The sequence below is a fragment of the Onychostruthus taczanowskii genome, unplaced genomic scaffold (assembly GCF_017590055.1).
Source record: "Onychostruthus taczanowskii isolate IOZ18803 unplaced genomic scaffold, ASM1759005v1 scaffold24, whole genome shotgun sequence".
Classification (NCBI taxonomy): Eukaryota; Metazoa; Chordata; class Aves; order Passeriformes; family Passeridae; genus Onychostruthus; species Onychostruthus taczanowskii.
Window position 1 is genome coordinate 6,815,522 of NW_024499684.1, and position 15,202 is coordinate 6,830,723.

Sequence of the window (15,202 nt, forward strand, 5' to 3'; positions counted from 1 at the left end):
CTGAGTAGGTCTTGAGCAGCAGTTCCAAGGGAGCTCCTGAGGGCAGTGCAGTTTTACTGGGGTGGGTTTAGGACACGGATCTATCACCATTTCATCCAGCACTCTGGAATCTAATGCACTTTTGAAAATGTGTCTCATCTGGTCTGTTCTACTGCAGTCTCCACTGCAGCCCCTGCTGGCTGGGAGTAAACTGGTGTCAGGTCTGCTCTGTTCCTGGAGGCAGTACTGCCATGCTTCCAAATGCATTGTGTCCACTTCTTTGGATCAGCAAATCTTACTGGTTTTGGCCATGCTTAAAGCAAAGAACAAAGAATTATTCCTGTTCACAGCTGAAAGCACAGAGAGGTAACTGATTTGATCATTTTGCATGTGACAGCCGTAGAGGTCGTTAGCAAAATTTGGTGTTTTATCTCTTAATCCAATGAATTTTTCATTGATTCAGAGCTGCTGATCTCATCTAAACAGGTTGTTTTAATTCTGTCTTTCTCCTTGTGACCTTGGGCACTATCACAGAATGGTTGGGGTTGGAAGAGACCTCTGGAGATCATCAAGTCCAATCCCCTGCTGGAGCAGATTCAAGAACAGGCTGCACATGATCCTATCCAGGCATATTTTTAATATCTCTAGAGAAGGACATTCCATGAGCTCTCCTGGCAGTCTGTTCCAGTGCTCTGTCACCCTCAAAGTAAGGAAGCTTTTCTTCATATTTAGGTGTAACTTCCCATATTTCAGTGCCTTATCCTGTCACTGGGCATTGCTGGAGAGAAGCTGGCCCCATATTCTTGACACCTGCCCTGAAGATATTTCTGTGCTCTGATAAGATCTCCTTTCAGTCTCTTTCCAGGCTGAACAGGCCCAGCTTGTCCCCATGAGAGAGATGCTTCAGTCCCCTAATTATCTTTGTAGCCCTCCAGTGGACCCTCTGCATTAATTCCTTGTCTTTCTTGGGCTGGGGAGCCCAGAACTGATGTAATACTCCAGGTGCAGCCCCACCAGGGCAGAGTAGAGGAGGAGGATGATCTCCCTTTTGATCTGCTGGCCACATTGTTCTTAATGCCCCCAGAATACCTCTGGCCTTCTTAAAGGACACAAGGGCACATTGCTGGCCCATGGTGGATTGATCCTGGCTGGTACTACCCAGGTATGTGACCTGCCAGGTAGGGCTTGCCTTGGCAGACAAAGCCAGACAAGGATCAGTGGCAAGCTCCAGCATTCCTCTGTTTCTACATGTCTATCAATAATTCTCTGAAGGCCCAGAGGTTTAAGCTTTGTGTACAAAGTCAATCCAGTTTGGGCATTTGTTACATTGCTTGTTATAATCCTCTTTGATGTAAAACTATTAAAGATACTAAACCCTTTTCAATCTCCTTAGTATTAGGAAAACATCTTTTGGATGTTCACTGATTACTTTCTAGCACTGCTGCTATCTAGTAAATGCAATAGAAACATAGGCTGCTTGGGCCAGTCAGCTGCAATATTTATCTTTCCCTAAACATGGAAAGATTCACAGCAAAGTGTGTGTGCCTTGCACATGTGCATCAGGTTCTGGGCACGTTTTGGTTTGGTTTTCTTTGGAGAAGGCTGAAGGGTGTTGGCTATGAGTGTTATGTGTAATCAGGAAGCATAACAGCATTGTTTATTGAAATGTATGAACTGCCTTTAATCTGGCTGGTTTAGGTGTTTCTAGACAGTTTGGACATGACAGCTTCAGCTCAGGCTGTGCAATGTTTCAGGGAATTTGGGGTGATATTGAAAGCAGACTGTCCTAGTGCCTTATGTGTGAATAAGAAAAACTCGGTTAATGGGGTGTACTGTGATCATCCTTATGAGCTTCTGGTCAAAAGGGGTAGCAGAATTAGGGGGAAGATTATTATGCTGAAGGGATTGGAGGTCCAGTTTTTACTATAATTACCAGCAGAGTCCCGCTGAACATATTATCCCAGGAGTTACCAGCAGAGTCTTTCAGAATGTTCTAATTATGAAGAATTAATGCAATGTAAGTAGTCTGGAAAGGGCTTGAAGAAACTGAGTTTGCTGGTTGATTTAAAATTACCTAGAGTTAAATCTAAAAATGATTTTTAAGGTGTTACTGAGTAACTAAACAATAGATGAAGTAGTTGAAAGGTGCAAAGAGTACAAGAGAGGTGCTTGGACTGTGTGTGCACAGGGATGTGGTCCCAGTTGCTGTTGCTGCTCAGAGAGGTGGTTCTGAGAGAGGGATGGGGTGAATGGTTCTCTGAAATGTCAGCTCAGTTGTCAGCAGCAGTGGGAGATTTAAGTGGAACACCACTAAAACACTTTATATTTTGTTCTCTATAATTTTGCTTTATAAAGTGAACCTCTCTTTTGAATAGAGAAACTGCATCTACACACAGTATCTCCCCCTATTTCCTTCTCCAAAACCAACTAGCAAGCACCATTCCCCCTGACCCAAAGCAAGCAAAACACCTCAGGTAGATATTTGAACTCTGCCTTGAGGGAGCAGTCACCCCATTTTTGCCTGGTTCTGGTGCCCTCCTCCTGAGCATCTGTGCATCCATGCCAGAGCCTGGACTGCTGGCTATACAGAGCTGTCAGAGTGACTGTCATAAAACTTGTCCCTAGACAGATGTCCTGTCTCAGATTGGTTACCAGAGCATCATCTGCCACTGCAGCAAGCTGTGGCAGCTCTGTTTTGAGCAAAGTCAGGGCTAACTCAGACCATCAATTAAAAGTGTTTTGAAGTCCTCAGATGAACAGCTCTGTCAGCAGATCTGTGATTGCTGCTGGGAAGAGTATCTGTAACACACAGCAAGTCTCAGGACACCTTGGAAAGGAAAACTTCCACTTGGAGAGTCTGGGAGAACTTGTAAACTTGCTGAGCTTTTCCTGGATGGCACCTCCCTGCTGATGGACTCATGATTACTGTTTCCAAGTGTAAAGACTACTCCTAAGAGTGGCTGTACTGGATTTGACCACAGCTTCACTCTGTCTCTCCCAGGAGCAGAACCGTGTTTGCAGTAAGGATGTTTTTGTTTGCAGAGCTTCTCAAGAGCTCTGGTTAAAGTTTATATTTATGTGAGTAAGCAGAAATAGAGTATCTGTATCTGTGAATGAAAAGTTGTAATGCAGGAGAATTTAAGCATTTCCTGATAATATTTTTGCAATTTAGCCCAATAAAATAATGCATATTCCCCAGCAGCAGCAGTAGTTAGCTGTTGCTTTTTAGCTTTGCCATATATGCTTGAATTGAATACAAAATGGTGAGAAGATACCTTACTCTAATAGAGTATTAGTAGTTTACTGGTTTGGGTAGAACTGTGAAAATGATACTAGGTGAACACAGGCTAATGCTGCTGTCAAAACAATTCTGAATTTGAATTTTCATGGTTTAGTTTTGCTTGCTTAACATGTGACTGTGACAGTAGTGCAAGGGATGAGGTCTTACCTAGCAATAGGAACAACATAACAATGCTTTGGAGATGTAGCAAGCAATTTGAATGTTCTTTTACAAGTAGTGAAGCAGCCAAATGATCCTTGTAGAAAGTTTTACTTTTCATTTTTCTGCAAAGGAAGATAATGTTATGACTGGAAAAAAAAATTAAAGTCTTCTGTTTTATAATTCATCTGATGAAGCTAATATTCAAAACAAATTAACTGAATAAAACAAAACAAATACCTAAAAACAAATTAACTGAGTAGCTTATAGTTTGCAAAGTGCTGCTGATGCAATTCACTATTATTTAGAGGCAGGAAGAAATAATTTGATTTAAAGACCCAGGTTTCCCAAGTCAGTATGAATTTGTCTATTGCTTTCAGCAAGAGCAGGATCAAGACCAGATTCCTAAGATGTCTTTCTAGGGTTTCAAAATTAGTTGTAGACTTGCTAGTCAACACCCTCATTCAATTTTCACGTTTGCATTCCCTTTCACACGCACACAGGCACATCCACATGCGCAGGAAATCCTGTTTGGGGGTCCTGTCTGGCGTCTTTTATGCCCCTATTATTAGTGCAGTCAGTTGGTAACTTGTCTAAATCTGATCTGGACACATCCACTCCTTCTCTTCCCCTCTGCTGGGTTGGTTTACATTACAGTAGTTTCTCTCCCAGCTGCTGTTTTCAGTCAGTTCAGCAGCAGCACATTCTCACCGTCACTCAGTGATGCCTTGTGAGGTGCAGTAAATTTACTCTACTGACCACTCATCCAAAATATCAGCGCCAGTTGAGCCTCTGCTTTGAGGTGTCTGCTGCTTTGCTTTGCCTGCCCTTCCAACACAACACTTACAACCTGTGGATATTTGGTTTTGGTGGCCAAAGAGCTGAACTGAGGCTCTCAGGAGGCACCAGAAAGTTGTTACTCCACTGGAAGGGAAACAGTGTCCTGTGGGCCTTGACCATCAAGCTGTCACTCCTTGGAAGGATTACAAACTGGCTGGTTGTCTTGTGGCTCAGTCTCAAAACTGAGTAAAGCCCTTTTATTTACCTTCTACTCACAGTGCATCTTGGAAGAACATCCTTGATCAAGAAACCACTTTGGATGAAGTATAGTGCTTGAAAGTTCATGCTTTTTGTTCTTTAGTGGTAGAGTAATTTTTAATCAAATATGCTCCTTTTGCATGTAGATTTCATCCCACTCCTTTTTGCTGTAGTTACTTTTAGTCCTCCCTAAAATTCTGCACTAGAAACCATCTGCAAACTACATATGATACCTGGTGGCTTCAGGGTCAAATTGTGTCCATATTTAGTGTGGGCTCCATTGCCTTCTAAAGTCACAGTCATCTGTTGTTGTTTGTTTCTGCCCTCATGCTATCTCAGCCTTGCTGGCCCTTGCACAGGCACAGAAAATATAATGCAGGTATAATTTCTTATCAAATTTAACAGCTATGTCTCTCAAGCCAAGATTTAAAAATTTAAGGGTGATCTGGATGTTTTCAGGTGACATCATTAAGGGGTCCCTCTGAATGTCCCAAAAAGGGATTCATTTATATGGTCACCTGCTCTGTATGGAGGGATTTCAGTCTGTGACCCTAGAATTCCATTCCACTCTTATGTACTGGGTCTGGACAGTCTGAGAAGCTGTCTTCAGAGTGATGAGGCAGTGTCTTTCAATTCCTAGTCAGAGGGAGTAGGTGTTGGGTGGAAGTGTACCAGTTTTAGTTGGTCACCTTCAAAAGGGGAATTTTAAATCCTCATGGTGTTTCCCAGGACTTTAGGAAGCTTTGTGCCTCCTTTAAAATAACAAGTGAGTGCTGCCATATCTGTGTGTCAGGCAGAAAGAGTCCCATGCACTGTTTTCTGCTTTTCTGCTGGTATGAATGGCATGAAGTTTGAGCAGTAAAAAGGAAATTCCCTTCCCTGCCAATTGCACACAGGAGGCTGGTGCTCCTAAGCATGTGAAGTCCTTAGATGCCAGCAGATGATTGCTAATAGGATCCCCTGTCTTTCATCCCTGGATCACTGGTTCAGATGGAGGTCAGGCCAGCAGCACTGCAGTCTCTGCTGTTTGGCTGCTGTCTGCCTGGGGAGATGAGCTGCAGTGTGTGTCTGAATTTTGAACACACAACACCATGGCATTGCTCTTTCTATAAGGCGCTTGCAGGTGCTTTAAGTTAATGTCCAGAGCACAAGGCAGTGAAGATCAGCGGGTGTCACACACGTCCGCAGAGCCCAGAGCTGTGAGCTGGTGCCAGGTTCCCTCTGGTGGCTGAGGCACTGTGTGACCACAGCCCTGCAAGAGCTTCCCCTGCCTCCAAACCTGAGCTTTTATCCTCTCTGAGGAACCTCTCTCCTGTTTAGGAGGTGGTCAGTACTTTTGGCTTTGTTGTGCTGGCCACCACCAAATTTCTGGCATTAAGTGAAAAGCCCCTGAGATGTGTTGCTGTGTGCACCATCAGCCTGGAGATCCTCAGTTTCCTTGTTCCACAGAGCAGAAGAGCTGTTAAAAACTGCAGCTGTGGAGATTCACTCCTGTATCAAACACAGGACTGTAATACAAACTGAGAAAAAAGCCTGGAGTAAAGTGAGGGATCATTATGGAAATGGTGTGATTTGGGGAATTAGTAATTAATTAATACGTTCTCTAAAAATGTCATGATTTCAGTGTGAGAAAACTTTCTTGCTTTTGTGTCGATGTTGAGCTGATGAAAAAGGGCTTTTTTTGGTTGCTGGTGAGAGAGAGTTCATGTTGCTGGGAGTCACTGACAGTGGGTGTTGTCACTTCAGGGCTGGCTGGTGCAGCAGGTGAGCCAAGAGTTGATGTTCCTCTCAAGAGCTGTTCTTTCCAGGTCAAGTTAAAATATATTTTGATGCTTGTTTTATCATTTGGGTTGCTCAGTCTGTTACTGCTCTCTGGGTAAATAGAGAGCTGAGTTTTCTGAATCTGGCTTCTGTCATCCTCACCTCTGTCCCAAACATACATTTGAGATTTCAGGCATTGCCAGGGTGCAGTAGTTGCTGCCAATGCTCGTTTAGGATCGAGTGACTCATTAAGCATCTGCTTGTACTAGGGTGGGAATTGAGAGCCAGCTTTGGATACTGCTCACACATCTCTTTTTTTGGTTGAACCTTATTCTGTCAGTGACTGGTACATCAGAATACAGTGGATCCTCTGTGTCCAGATGGGAGAAGGATCCAGAAAATCCCATCCTTACCTGGGCAATTATCGCAGTTGAATCTTGCAAAATTTCTGTCATGTGCATGTTTGGTTTTCCATTTTTCATTCGTCCTAGGAAGAACAGCCTGGGCAATTATCACAGTTGAATCTTGCAAAATGTGCATGTTTGGTTTTCCATTTTTCATTCGTCCTAGGAAGAACAGAACAAGGTTTTACTCAGTCTTGTCACTATGTGATAATTAATTAATAATTATATTTTTTCATGGAGCTAGAGACACAAACACTAGCCATTTAATTCCTGATATACCCTCGTGCTTCTCTCTGGGTCCACATATTTCTGGGCAGACATTTTGGCTGATGTTGCTTGATCAAGGCTCATATTTAAGAAAAGATAAGAAAAGAAGTCATTCTTACACTGGGAGGAAAATGTACACAAACACTGTGGAAGGCTTGATCTTCAAAGCAAGGCTTTAGTAGCTAATGAGTGCTTTTTAAACAGATAGTTACCATGATTAGAGAGTGGAGTTAGCAAGAGGGGGATATTGTTGGTGTTACTGTACTTGCTGTAGCTATTTGAGACTATGGATGAGACACAGGAATACTTGCAGCCATGGACATCTTTATGGAAAGGCCACAGGCCCAAGATGGATGGGAGGCACAACAAGTTTCAGACAGGTCTGTGATCTGGAAAATATGGGGTGCTCTTTTTATTTGTCCTCTGCAATTTGGGCCTGTGCAGTGTGACCTGGTCTCCATGCTTTATAGCATTTCACGATTCTGGGTAAAAGACACAGCAGTATGGCATCCTGATTTTGTCCAAAAGGAGCAGAATTTTGTTTGCTGATTTGCAGAGTGCAATGTCTGCAACAGTGCACTGCTTGCAGAGAGGCCATACTAAATGTATCTGTGACTGGGACTAAATGTATCTGAGATTTTGGTCCTCAGAACATTCTTTTGAAGGATGGTTAGATTTCAGTTTAGATCAGGGATGGCATTAAGTGGAGATTTTGGTCCTCAGAACATTCTCTTGAAGGATGGTTAGATTTCAGTTTAGATCAGGGTTTCACAAATATTTCTAGCTAGAGAAACCACTGGCTGATGCCAGGCAAGCAGTGTTTATAGTGGTACCCCTGTCACAGTTTTGGAACCTTGATCATGGGACAGTTTCCTAACACCGCCCTTCTTGTTTTCCAGATCTGGAGATAAGCAGTGATCTCAACAGTGATGACTTTGAATATGAGGATGAAGCAAAACTTGTCATCTTTCCTGATCACTATGAAATCTCATTACCCAACATAGAAGAGCTACCAGCACTGGTCAGTGAGTGTGTGGAAGTGGTCGTAGGAATTGTCTCCTGTTTCTGTTTTTGTCAAGATGGTGCCTTGTTTTCTTATGTGCAGTGCTTGTTTGAACATAAAGATTATTCTTTACCAGCTATAATAGAGTCTCAGTCATTAAAAAAAGTGATCTTTGCCTTTGTTTCTTGGACTTCCTTCTATCTCCTGTATTTCTTCCCTTATTGTGGTGCCAGCTTGTCCTAGGAAAACTGACATAGCGCACATGCTTACTCTCCTGCTAAAATAATGACGACAGTCTAAAAGATTAGATGCATATTTGAGTATATAAATAGTCTTACTGATAAGCAGTTCTGTATGTGGTTAGCAATAGGCTGAATGCCAGGTTCTGTCCAGTCACTGAGTCGTGTCAGGCTTTGACTGACATCCATTTGTCTTCCAGGTGACGATAGCTTGTGATGCACTGCTCAGTGCAAAATCACCCTACAGGAAGCAGGAACCTGACTCCTGGGAAGAAGAGCTGCAGGCATCTAAACATGCTAAAACACTTGTACAGTTGGACAATGGTGTTAGAATTCCCCCCAGGTGAGGGCAACAAGGTTTGTTCATTGTAGGCTCTCTAATTCAGTCCCAGGGTATCTGAACTAAAGGCAGGAACTCAGCCCTTGGCTCCCTTGTGTGACTCTGGGCTGGGTGTGTGGGTTGGTTTCACTTGCCATCATGGGAGATACAGAGCTGGCTCCTGCCTCACGTATTGCTGCTGTTTCTCCCTGTTGTGTCTGGCAGTGGTTGGAAATGCTCCAGGTGTGACCTGCGGGAGAACCTGTGGCTGAACCTGACGGACGGCTCCGTGCTCTGTGGGAAGTGGTTCTTCGACGGCAGCGGGGGCAACGGGCACGCCATGGAGCACTACAGGGAGACAGGATACCCCCTGGCAGTGAAGCTGGGAACCATCACTCCTGATGGAGCAGGTCAGCCACGGGGCGTGTTCTGACCTGAGGTACCTCCTGTGCATGGGGCTGACTGCGTGTCTGTTACCAGCTGGGTTTGTGCAAGTGTCGTGTGGAAGGGAACTCTGTGAGTGTGTGAATGTTGGTCAGGGTTGAGAGGAGTGACACACACTCCATTCTGAGAAAGCTCATACCTGTTTTATCTGCTCATTTCATATTTTCTATAAATATTTTTGTAGTATTTGCATAATGCTAGGCTTATAACATAAGAATGGCATTAGTCTGAAACAACAGACTCTGGAGAAACAATATTCTTTAGTTCTGCTACATGTCCTAGGACAAATGGTTTATATTTTTGGAACAAAGAAGCAACAGCAGGGTAATGAACTTTTAAAATTTGAAAGTCTGTTTGTAACAGCATGTATGGATTTTTTAAATCATAGTGGAAGCCCCTCTTTTTCCTTGTTAAACAAAATGTTGCTGAAACAATTGAATGAACACTGATCTTCATGGGGCTGCTGTGATGCTCGTTTGTAAAATCTGTGATGATCTTGAGAGGGGGAAAAAAGCTGTAGCTGTATCCTTGTTTGCATATTCTCCAAGTGTGATGTTCTGCAGTGTTGCTGCGGAGGGGATTATGATGTGTGAGGATTAGATGGAATAAAAACATGAGGAGCTGAAAAAGTCATAAGGAAAGAGATCTTTTGTTGCAGCTGCATGGAGAAGTAAAAATGGAAGAACACATAGCATGATTATATTTTGGCTTTAGTGTTTATGACTACAGAGATGAAAAATTGCTGTTTAGAGCAGCCTTTTTTTTAACAAGCATCACTTGAGAGCTTTTCTAAGTTCTATTCAGTGTTGAGGAAAGGCAACTGTAGTCAGATTCAACCAGCTGTGCCACAGAAACACTTGAGTAAAAACCATTTTTTTTTCTCCCAGATGGAATGTTATCTCCTTGCATGAGCCTGGCCTTGGATGATTTCTATCCAAATCACTCAGTTATTGAAGGTGTTTAGGATTTGCCCAGCTGTAGCTTTCAACTGCATCTACAAAATAAACAGGATATTCTGTAGTGTTTTTTTTTACAGAATTTTTTATTTTCTTTCCCATCTGTAGCAGCAATACTTGTTTCCTTACGGCTTCTGTCCTTGTGCCTCCCACTGATCAGCTGCTTCCTCTCGTATGTGGCCTTTGGGATAACAAAGGACAGGCTGTCATCCTTCCCTCTGAATGAGAGGCACCAGCTGTTCTCCACAGACCTTTGCTCTTCTGGATGATGTTTACTTGGTTTCCCTATAGAAAATTCTTCCCTCCCCCAACCTTCCTTGTTCCTTCTCAGTAATTATTCTGTCTCTGATCTATATTTCTGTAGTACTCATAACCCCTCGATGGGGCTAGGGGATAGATGAGCTTCAGGAAAGAGGCTCTCTGGCTGATGGTGACACAAAATCTGTCTGTTTTCTGCTTCCCTGGGTTAAAGGTGAAGAGGTGATGGTACAGGAGTAATAAGCAGTGGTCCCTGTCCTGACATAATTTATTTCTTTTTCACAGCAGTAGGAAGGAGAAGGAGGTGGTGCCAGTGTTCCACTGACATTCACCCTGTGTATACACAGAGGAGAGCTTTTTGTCTTGCCCTGAGAAATCTGTGCTGTGTACACTGTGAAAGGTTCCTGAGGTGTTAGCCCCATTTGTAGCACTCTGTCAGCAGACACATCTGGGATCGGGGCAGAGACTGAACCAAGCTTCTCTTCCACTCTTGCACCTTGGACAGGGCACACCAGGGAGTCAGAAGAGTTGTTTGCCTCAGTAGGCTGAGCACTGGGCAGGCTGTGCTACCTGCTGCCTCTCTTGGCAGTGCCACTGGGTTTTATTTCCACTCACTGTGAGGTTGTTTGTTTGGAATAGATTGGGGCATGGAATTGGGCAGTGTCAGTGGGAAACCCCTTATGATTGATGCTTGAAGGAGCTGCTTTGTGGATGCTGATCAGATACTTTTCTGGGGATCCTGAGCCACTTCTTTCTTTAGGGACAGTGTTACCATCTAAGTAGGAAGGAGAGATATCTGCACAGTCAGAACAGGTGTAAATCTTGAGCTGTGGAAGAGAATGAAGTCAAGTAGCACTGACATTCTTATTTTCTTAAAATAATATTAATCATAAGACTATTATCAGGAAAAAGTTTTCCACCCAGGGGATGGTTGGATACTGGAAAAATCTCTGCAGGGAACTGGTTACAGCACCAAGCCTGAGTTCAAGATGTATTTGGGCAACACTCTCAGGCCCATGGGTGGATTATTTGTGCGTCCTGCACAGGGCCAGGAGTTGGACTGGATGATACTGATGGGTCCCTTCCAACTCAGCATATTGTATGATTTTTTCTCTGTTTAATAATATTCTGTGTTGCCTGTCTCAGATTTATTTTGGTGGGTTCCCCCCCCTCCCCCCAAACTCCTCCTTTTCCCCCTTTCTTACTCTAATGACACCAGGTTCTTGCATGTCACATTTGCTGACTTGTCTACATTCCTCATCTACCAGAGTCTGTATGACAGCATTGCCCACCTGTGTTTGGCAGCTTTTATCCTCTGTCTTTGATTTTTTGAAACAAGTGGACCCATAATTTAAGCTACACAGCAGAAAGTACTGAAGTAAGGCACGAGCTGGGCTTGAGCACAATATTAGTCTTGTGCTCCACTCCTGCTGCTCTGGGCCAGTAGTCCCAGGTGATTTGCTCTCTGCAGTTGCCAGAGCAGAGGGAAAACCATATCAAAGCTTCCACACTGAAAGCAGTCACCCAAGCTCTGTTGCTGTGTAATCTCACTCCAGGAGGGGTTTGAAATTTTTGGGATCATCTGGCTGTGCTGTGACCTCACCAGAATGCTATGGGAACGTTGTGATGCCATGTGTGTGGATGAACAGTCATGTCTTCTGGGTGCATTTACTACCACACAGTGGAATTCCAGCAGATGGGCAGCTACAGCCATGCACATGCCACAAAGGTCATGGGCACCAGTGTTGGTGGGGCATCTGCTGGCTGATCAGCAGCTGGCAGCACAGCTCAAAGCACAGCTCCCTGCTCAGAGAGGTTTTCCATAGGGCTGGTCAATGTTAAAAGTTAGTGTTTGAGTTCTTGGCTAACCTTCAGTCTATCATTTCAGTGTGAGTTTGGTGTTAGCAGATCTCAAGGAGAATGCCTTGAGGGCTAAGGACCTTCCAGAAGTGATATTTGTGCTGTGAACAGCCTTCATCTGTGCTCCTACTGTCTCCTCCTGAGTTTGCTTCTCTTCCTTTCTCCTGGTTAAGCTTTTTCTCTGTCAGCCTAGGTCTGGTTTTATGGAGCAAAGTCACTGTGAGAAACTGCTGGGCATGGAGGAAATGTGCCTGAGGGAAATGCAGGGAGACTGGAACAGAGCTTCTGGATTTTGGTATGAGGAGACACCTCCTTGACTACAGAGGTAGAGACCTGATCAGAGAAAAGATGCAAAGCCTGTTCAAGTCTTACAAGTGCATCTCTTAAGACTTCTAGCCTTGTATGATGCCTACAGCTTTATTATTTGTTCATGTAGATGAAACCTGCTCTGAACTCAGTGTCATTATAGGACTTAATAGGTAAACTCTGAAAAAGAATGTTTTTACTCTCAGTATTTTTGTCCTTCTTTTGGATTTATTAAACTTGGTTTCATATTGAAAATATCATCATTAGACATTCTGCTTCCCTTCACAATCAGAACTTTGCCCTGCCAGAATGTTTATGAGCTTTTAATTAAGGCTGTAAGGGCCTATCATAGAGAACTGAAATCTAAATCTCCCATACAACAAAGCAAGACACCTCACTCAGAAAATCAGCCTTTCTCCCTAACCACAAGGTTAGATTAATCTTGGAAGTCCAATCCAGTGGTGTGTAGTCCAAAAAAACCCCTCTTTATTCTAATAAGGAATTTCTCTGTTCTTCCTGCATCTCCATGTGAAAAGGGCAAAAGTGGATTTCTTAAACTGTACTAAAAGTTAAAATACTATTGCCAGTAGTGAGTTGGTGTGATATACTCACAGCTTTAATGGATCTGTCTGTATCTAGTAGCTCTACAAAAATTCATAATCTCAAAATGTGGGCATGCCCTGTTCCTTGCTTTCCCTACAAATTGCTTCTTTTGGGGAGAGGAAATACTACTATCCCTATAAATGCTTTTAGTTTAATACTGTGGAGGCATATGATTTCTTTTGAGGAAAGAGCTTGAGGTGATTGTGTTAAGATATTTACTGAGCTATGTGTTTTTCTGTGCACTTCTCTGCTGGCCAGAACCAAACTTGGAGAATATGAACAAGGCATTTTGTATCAGTGTTGGTAAACAAAGAGAAGGGATGACATTTGATACTGGGGCTCACTGGTTTCTCTCTGCTTTTGCAGATGTCTATTCCTTTGACGAAGAGGAGCCGGTTTTAGATCCACATATAGCAAAACACTTGGCACACTTTGGAATTGATATGCTGCAGATGCAAGTGGTAGGAAATCCATCTTTTATTTAGCTTGTTGTTCACTTCTTTGTTCACTTGGGGGTGGGAGAGAAACTGGAGAAGAATAACACCTGTAGCTTATTTGTGATTCCTTCAGACTGTTATGACAGTATTCAGTTTTGTAAAGTTCAGCCAGCTAATTTGGGGGTTACTGTCGGAGTTCTGAGTAAATCATTGCTCTCAAATCCAGAAATTCCCTTCTGAAAGAGTTACCTTGTGGTCTTTAGTTTGCATTTTTCACTTTTTCTGTGTGATGTACCCTTTGTCTTCAAGATGAAAAACCTCATTGAATTAGAGAAGAATGTCTGGAACATTTAATTACAGTGAGTGAAGGAAAGCCTATTGAGTGTGTAAACAGATACAATTCATAAGCAAAAAGAAGCTAAGCAATGGATAAGTTAAAAAGTGGCTGAAAGTTATTTATGTAAATTTCAGTTTAGGTTTTGTCAATAAATACATTAGAAAATGAAAAAATACATTCTCTCAAGTCTAGAAAACAGCATGGTCAAAGGTGTGACATGCTAGGAGGGCACTGGGGAAAAAAAGATTCTCTGTGTGTGTCTGTATTGGTAAAGAAGTACTTTTAATAACTCGTATCTTAGTGGATGTTTCTTCCAGTTCTCTTTAAGTGGTGTAGGAAATCAGAATAGGATATGCTTATAAAGTCAGGTGTGGTTTTTGTGGTTGTATTTGTTTTTTGTTTGATTTGGTTTGTTGTTTTTTGGTTTTATTTTTTTAACCCAAGCATATAACCTAGTATCATTACCTGGAGAACATGAAAATGTTAAAAAGGAAAAAACCTGCTACTGGTTAAGTGTATTTCGTTGTCCAAGTGGTGAGAAAATGATATTAATTGAAATGATAGAGAAGAGTTAAACTGTGTTTTCAAAAGTCTTCATGATACAAATAATGTTTTTGATATACTAATGTCCTTGCCAGGATCACGAATAAAAAGTTTCTTTTATCCAAATCATTCTGAAAAGCCTGCTTTACTCAGGAGCCTTGAGAACCTAGTCTTAGCTGTTGCAAAGGTTTCACCTCTGGTCTTTGGTCTGTACAATTCTTTGAGAAGTGACAGAGCAGTGCCAGCAGTAAATGACACTACGGTGACCTGCACCTACAGGCTGAAGGCTGAGTGTAAAGGGGAGAAACTTCAGTGTCACAAATTATTGGCTTTTACCATTTGAAAGAAGGGAAGAGTTCTTGGATCTGCAGCTTTTCATGTGGTTTGTTTGTTACGGGCAGCTTCTACAGCAGCAGCTATTCCTGACCATTACAAATGGAAGAGGAAACCTGAAAAAGTGCAGTGTTTGATGCTGAGGCTTGAGGTCACAGGCCTGAGAGAAGTGAAGCTCCCAGCTGGGACTGAGGTCATGCCTGGGAGCACTCAGTGCCAGTGGCTGTGCTAAAGAGCTGAGGCTGTATTGGAGGAACAAACTGCTGGCTTTCTGACCCTCATCTTCCCCTTCATGCAGGATTTACCTCCCCTTGCCCATTGATTTGGCTCTTCATTTCTTGGAGTATAGCTCACAAAGTTGGTGGCAGCAGCATAATTATGGCAGAAGTTAAAGAGACTAAGATGAAAATCTTGTTGCTTTCAGACAGAGAATGGGCTAAGAGATAATGACATAAAGCCAAGAGTCTCAGAATGGGAAGTGATTCAGGAAGCTGGTGTGAAACTCAAGCCCATGTATGGCCCAGGATACACTGGCATGAAGAACCTGGGGAATAGCTGCTACCTCAATGCTGTCATGCAAGCCATTTTCAGCATCCCAGAGTTCCAGCGAGCGTAAGTAGCTCCAAACTACTTTTGTCACTAGCTGCTGCTTTCATCAATTCATTGTTTTTCTAAG

At 42.9% G+C, this 15,202-nt stretch overlaps 1 protein-coding gene across 1 annotated transcript in view; it reads left to right on the forward strand.

Annotated features, from left to right (window-relative positions):
- Positions 1–15,202, forward strand: part of USP13 (ubiquitin specific peptidase 13) — a 50,564-nt gene that overhangs the window by 15,422 nt on the left and 19,940 nt on the right. The window contains exons 4-8 of the mRNA XM_041405934.1: positions 7,788–7,909; positions 8,331–8,473; positions 8,675–8,859; positions 13,243–13,337; positions 14,951–15,138. Coding sequence (XP_041261868.1) covers positions 7,788–7,909; positions 8,331–8,473; positions 8,675–8,859; positions 13,243–13,337; positions 14,951–15,138 — 733 coding nt within the window. The remainder of the gene's footprint in view (positions 1–7,787; positions 7,910–8,330; positions 8,474–8,674; positions 8,860–13,242; positions 13,338–14,950; positions 15,139–15,202) is intronic.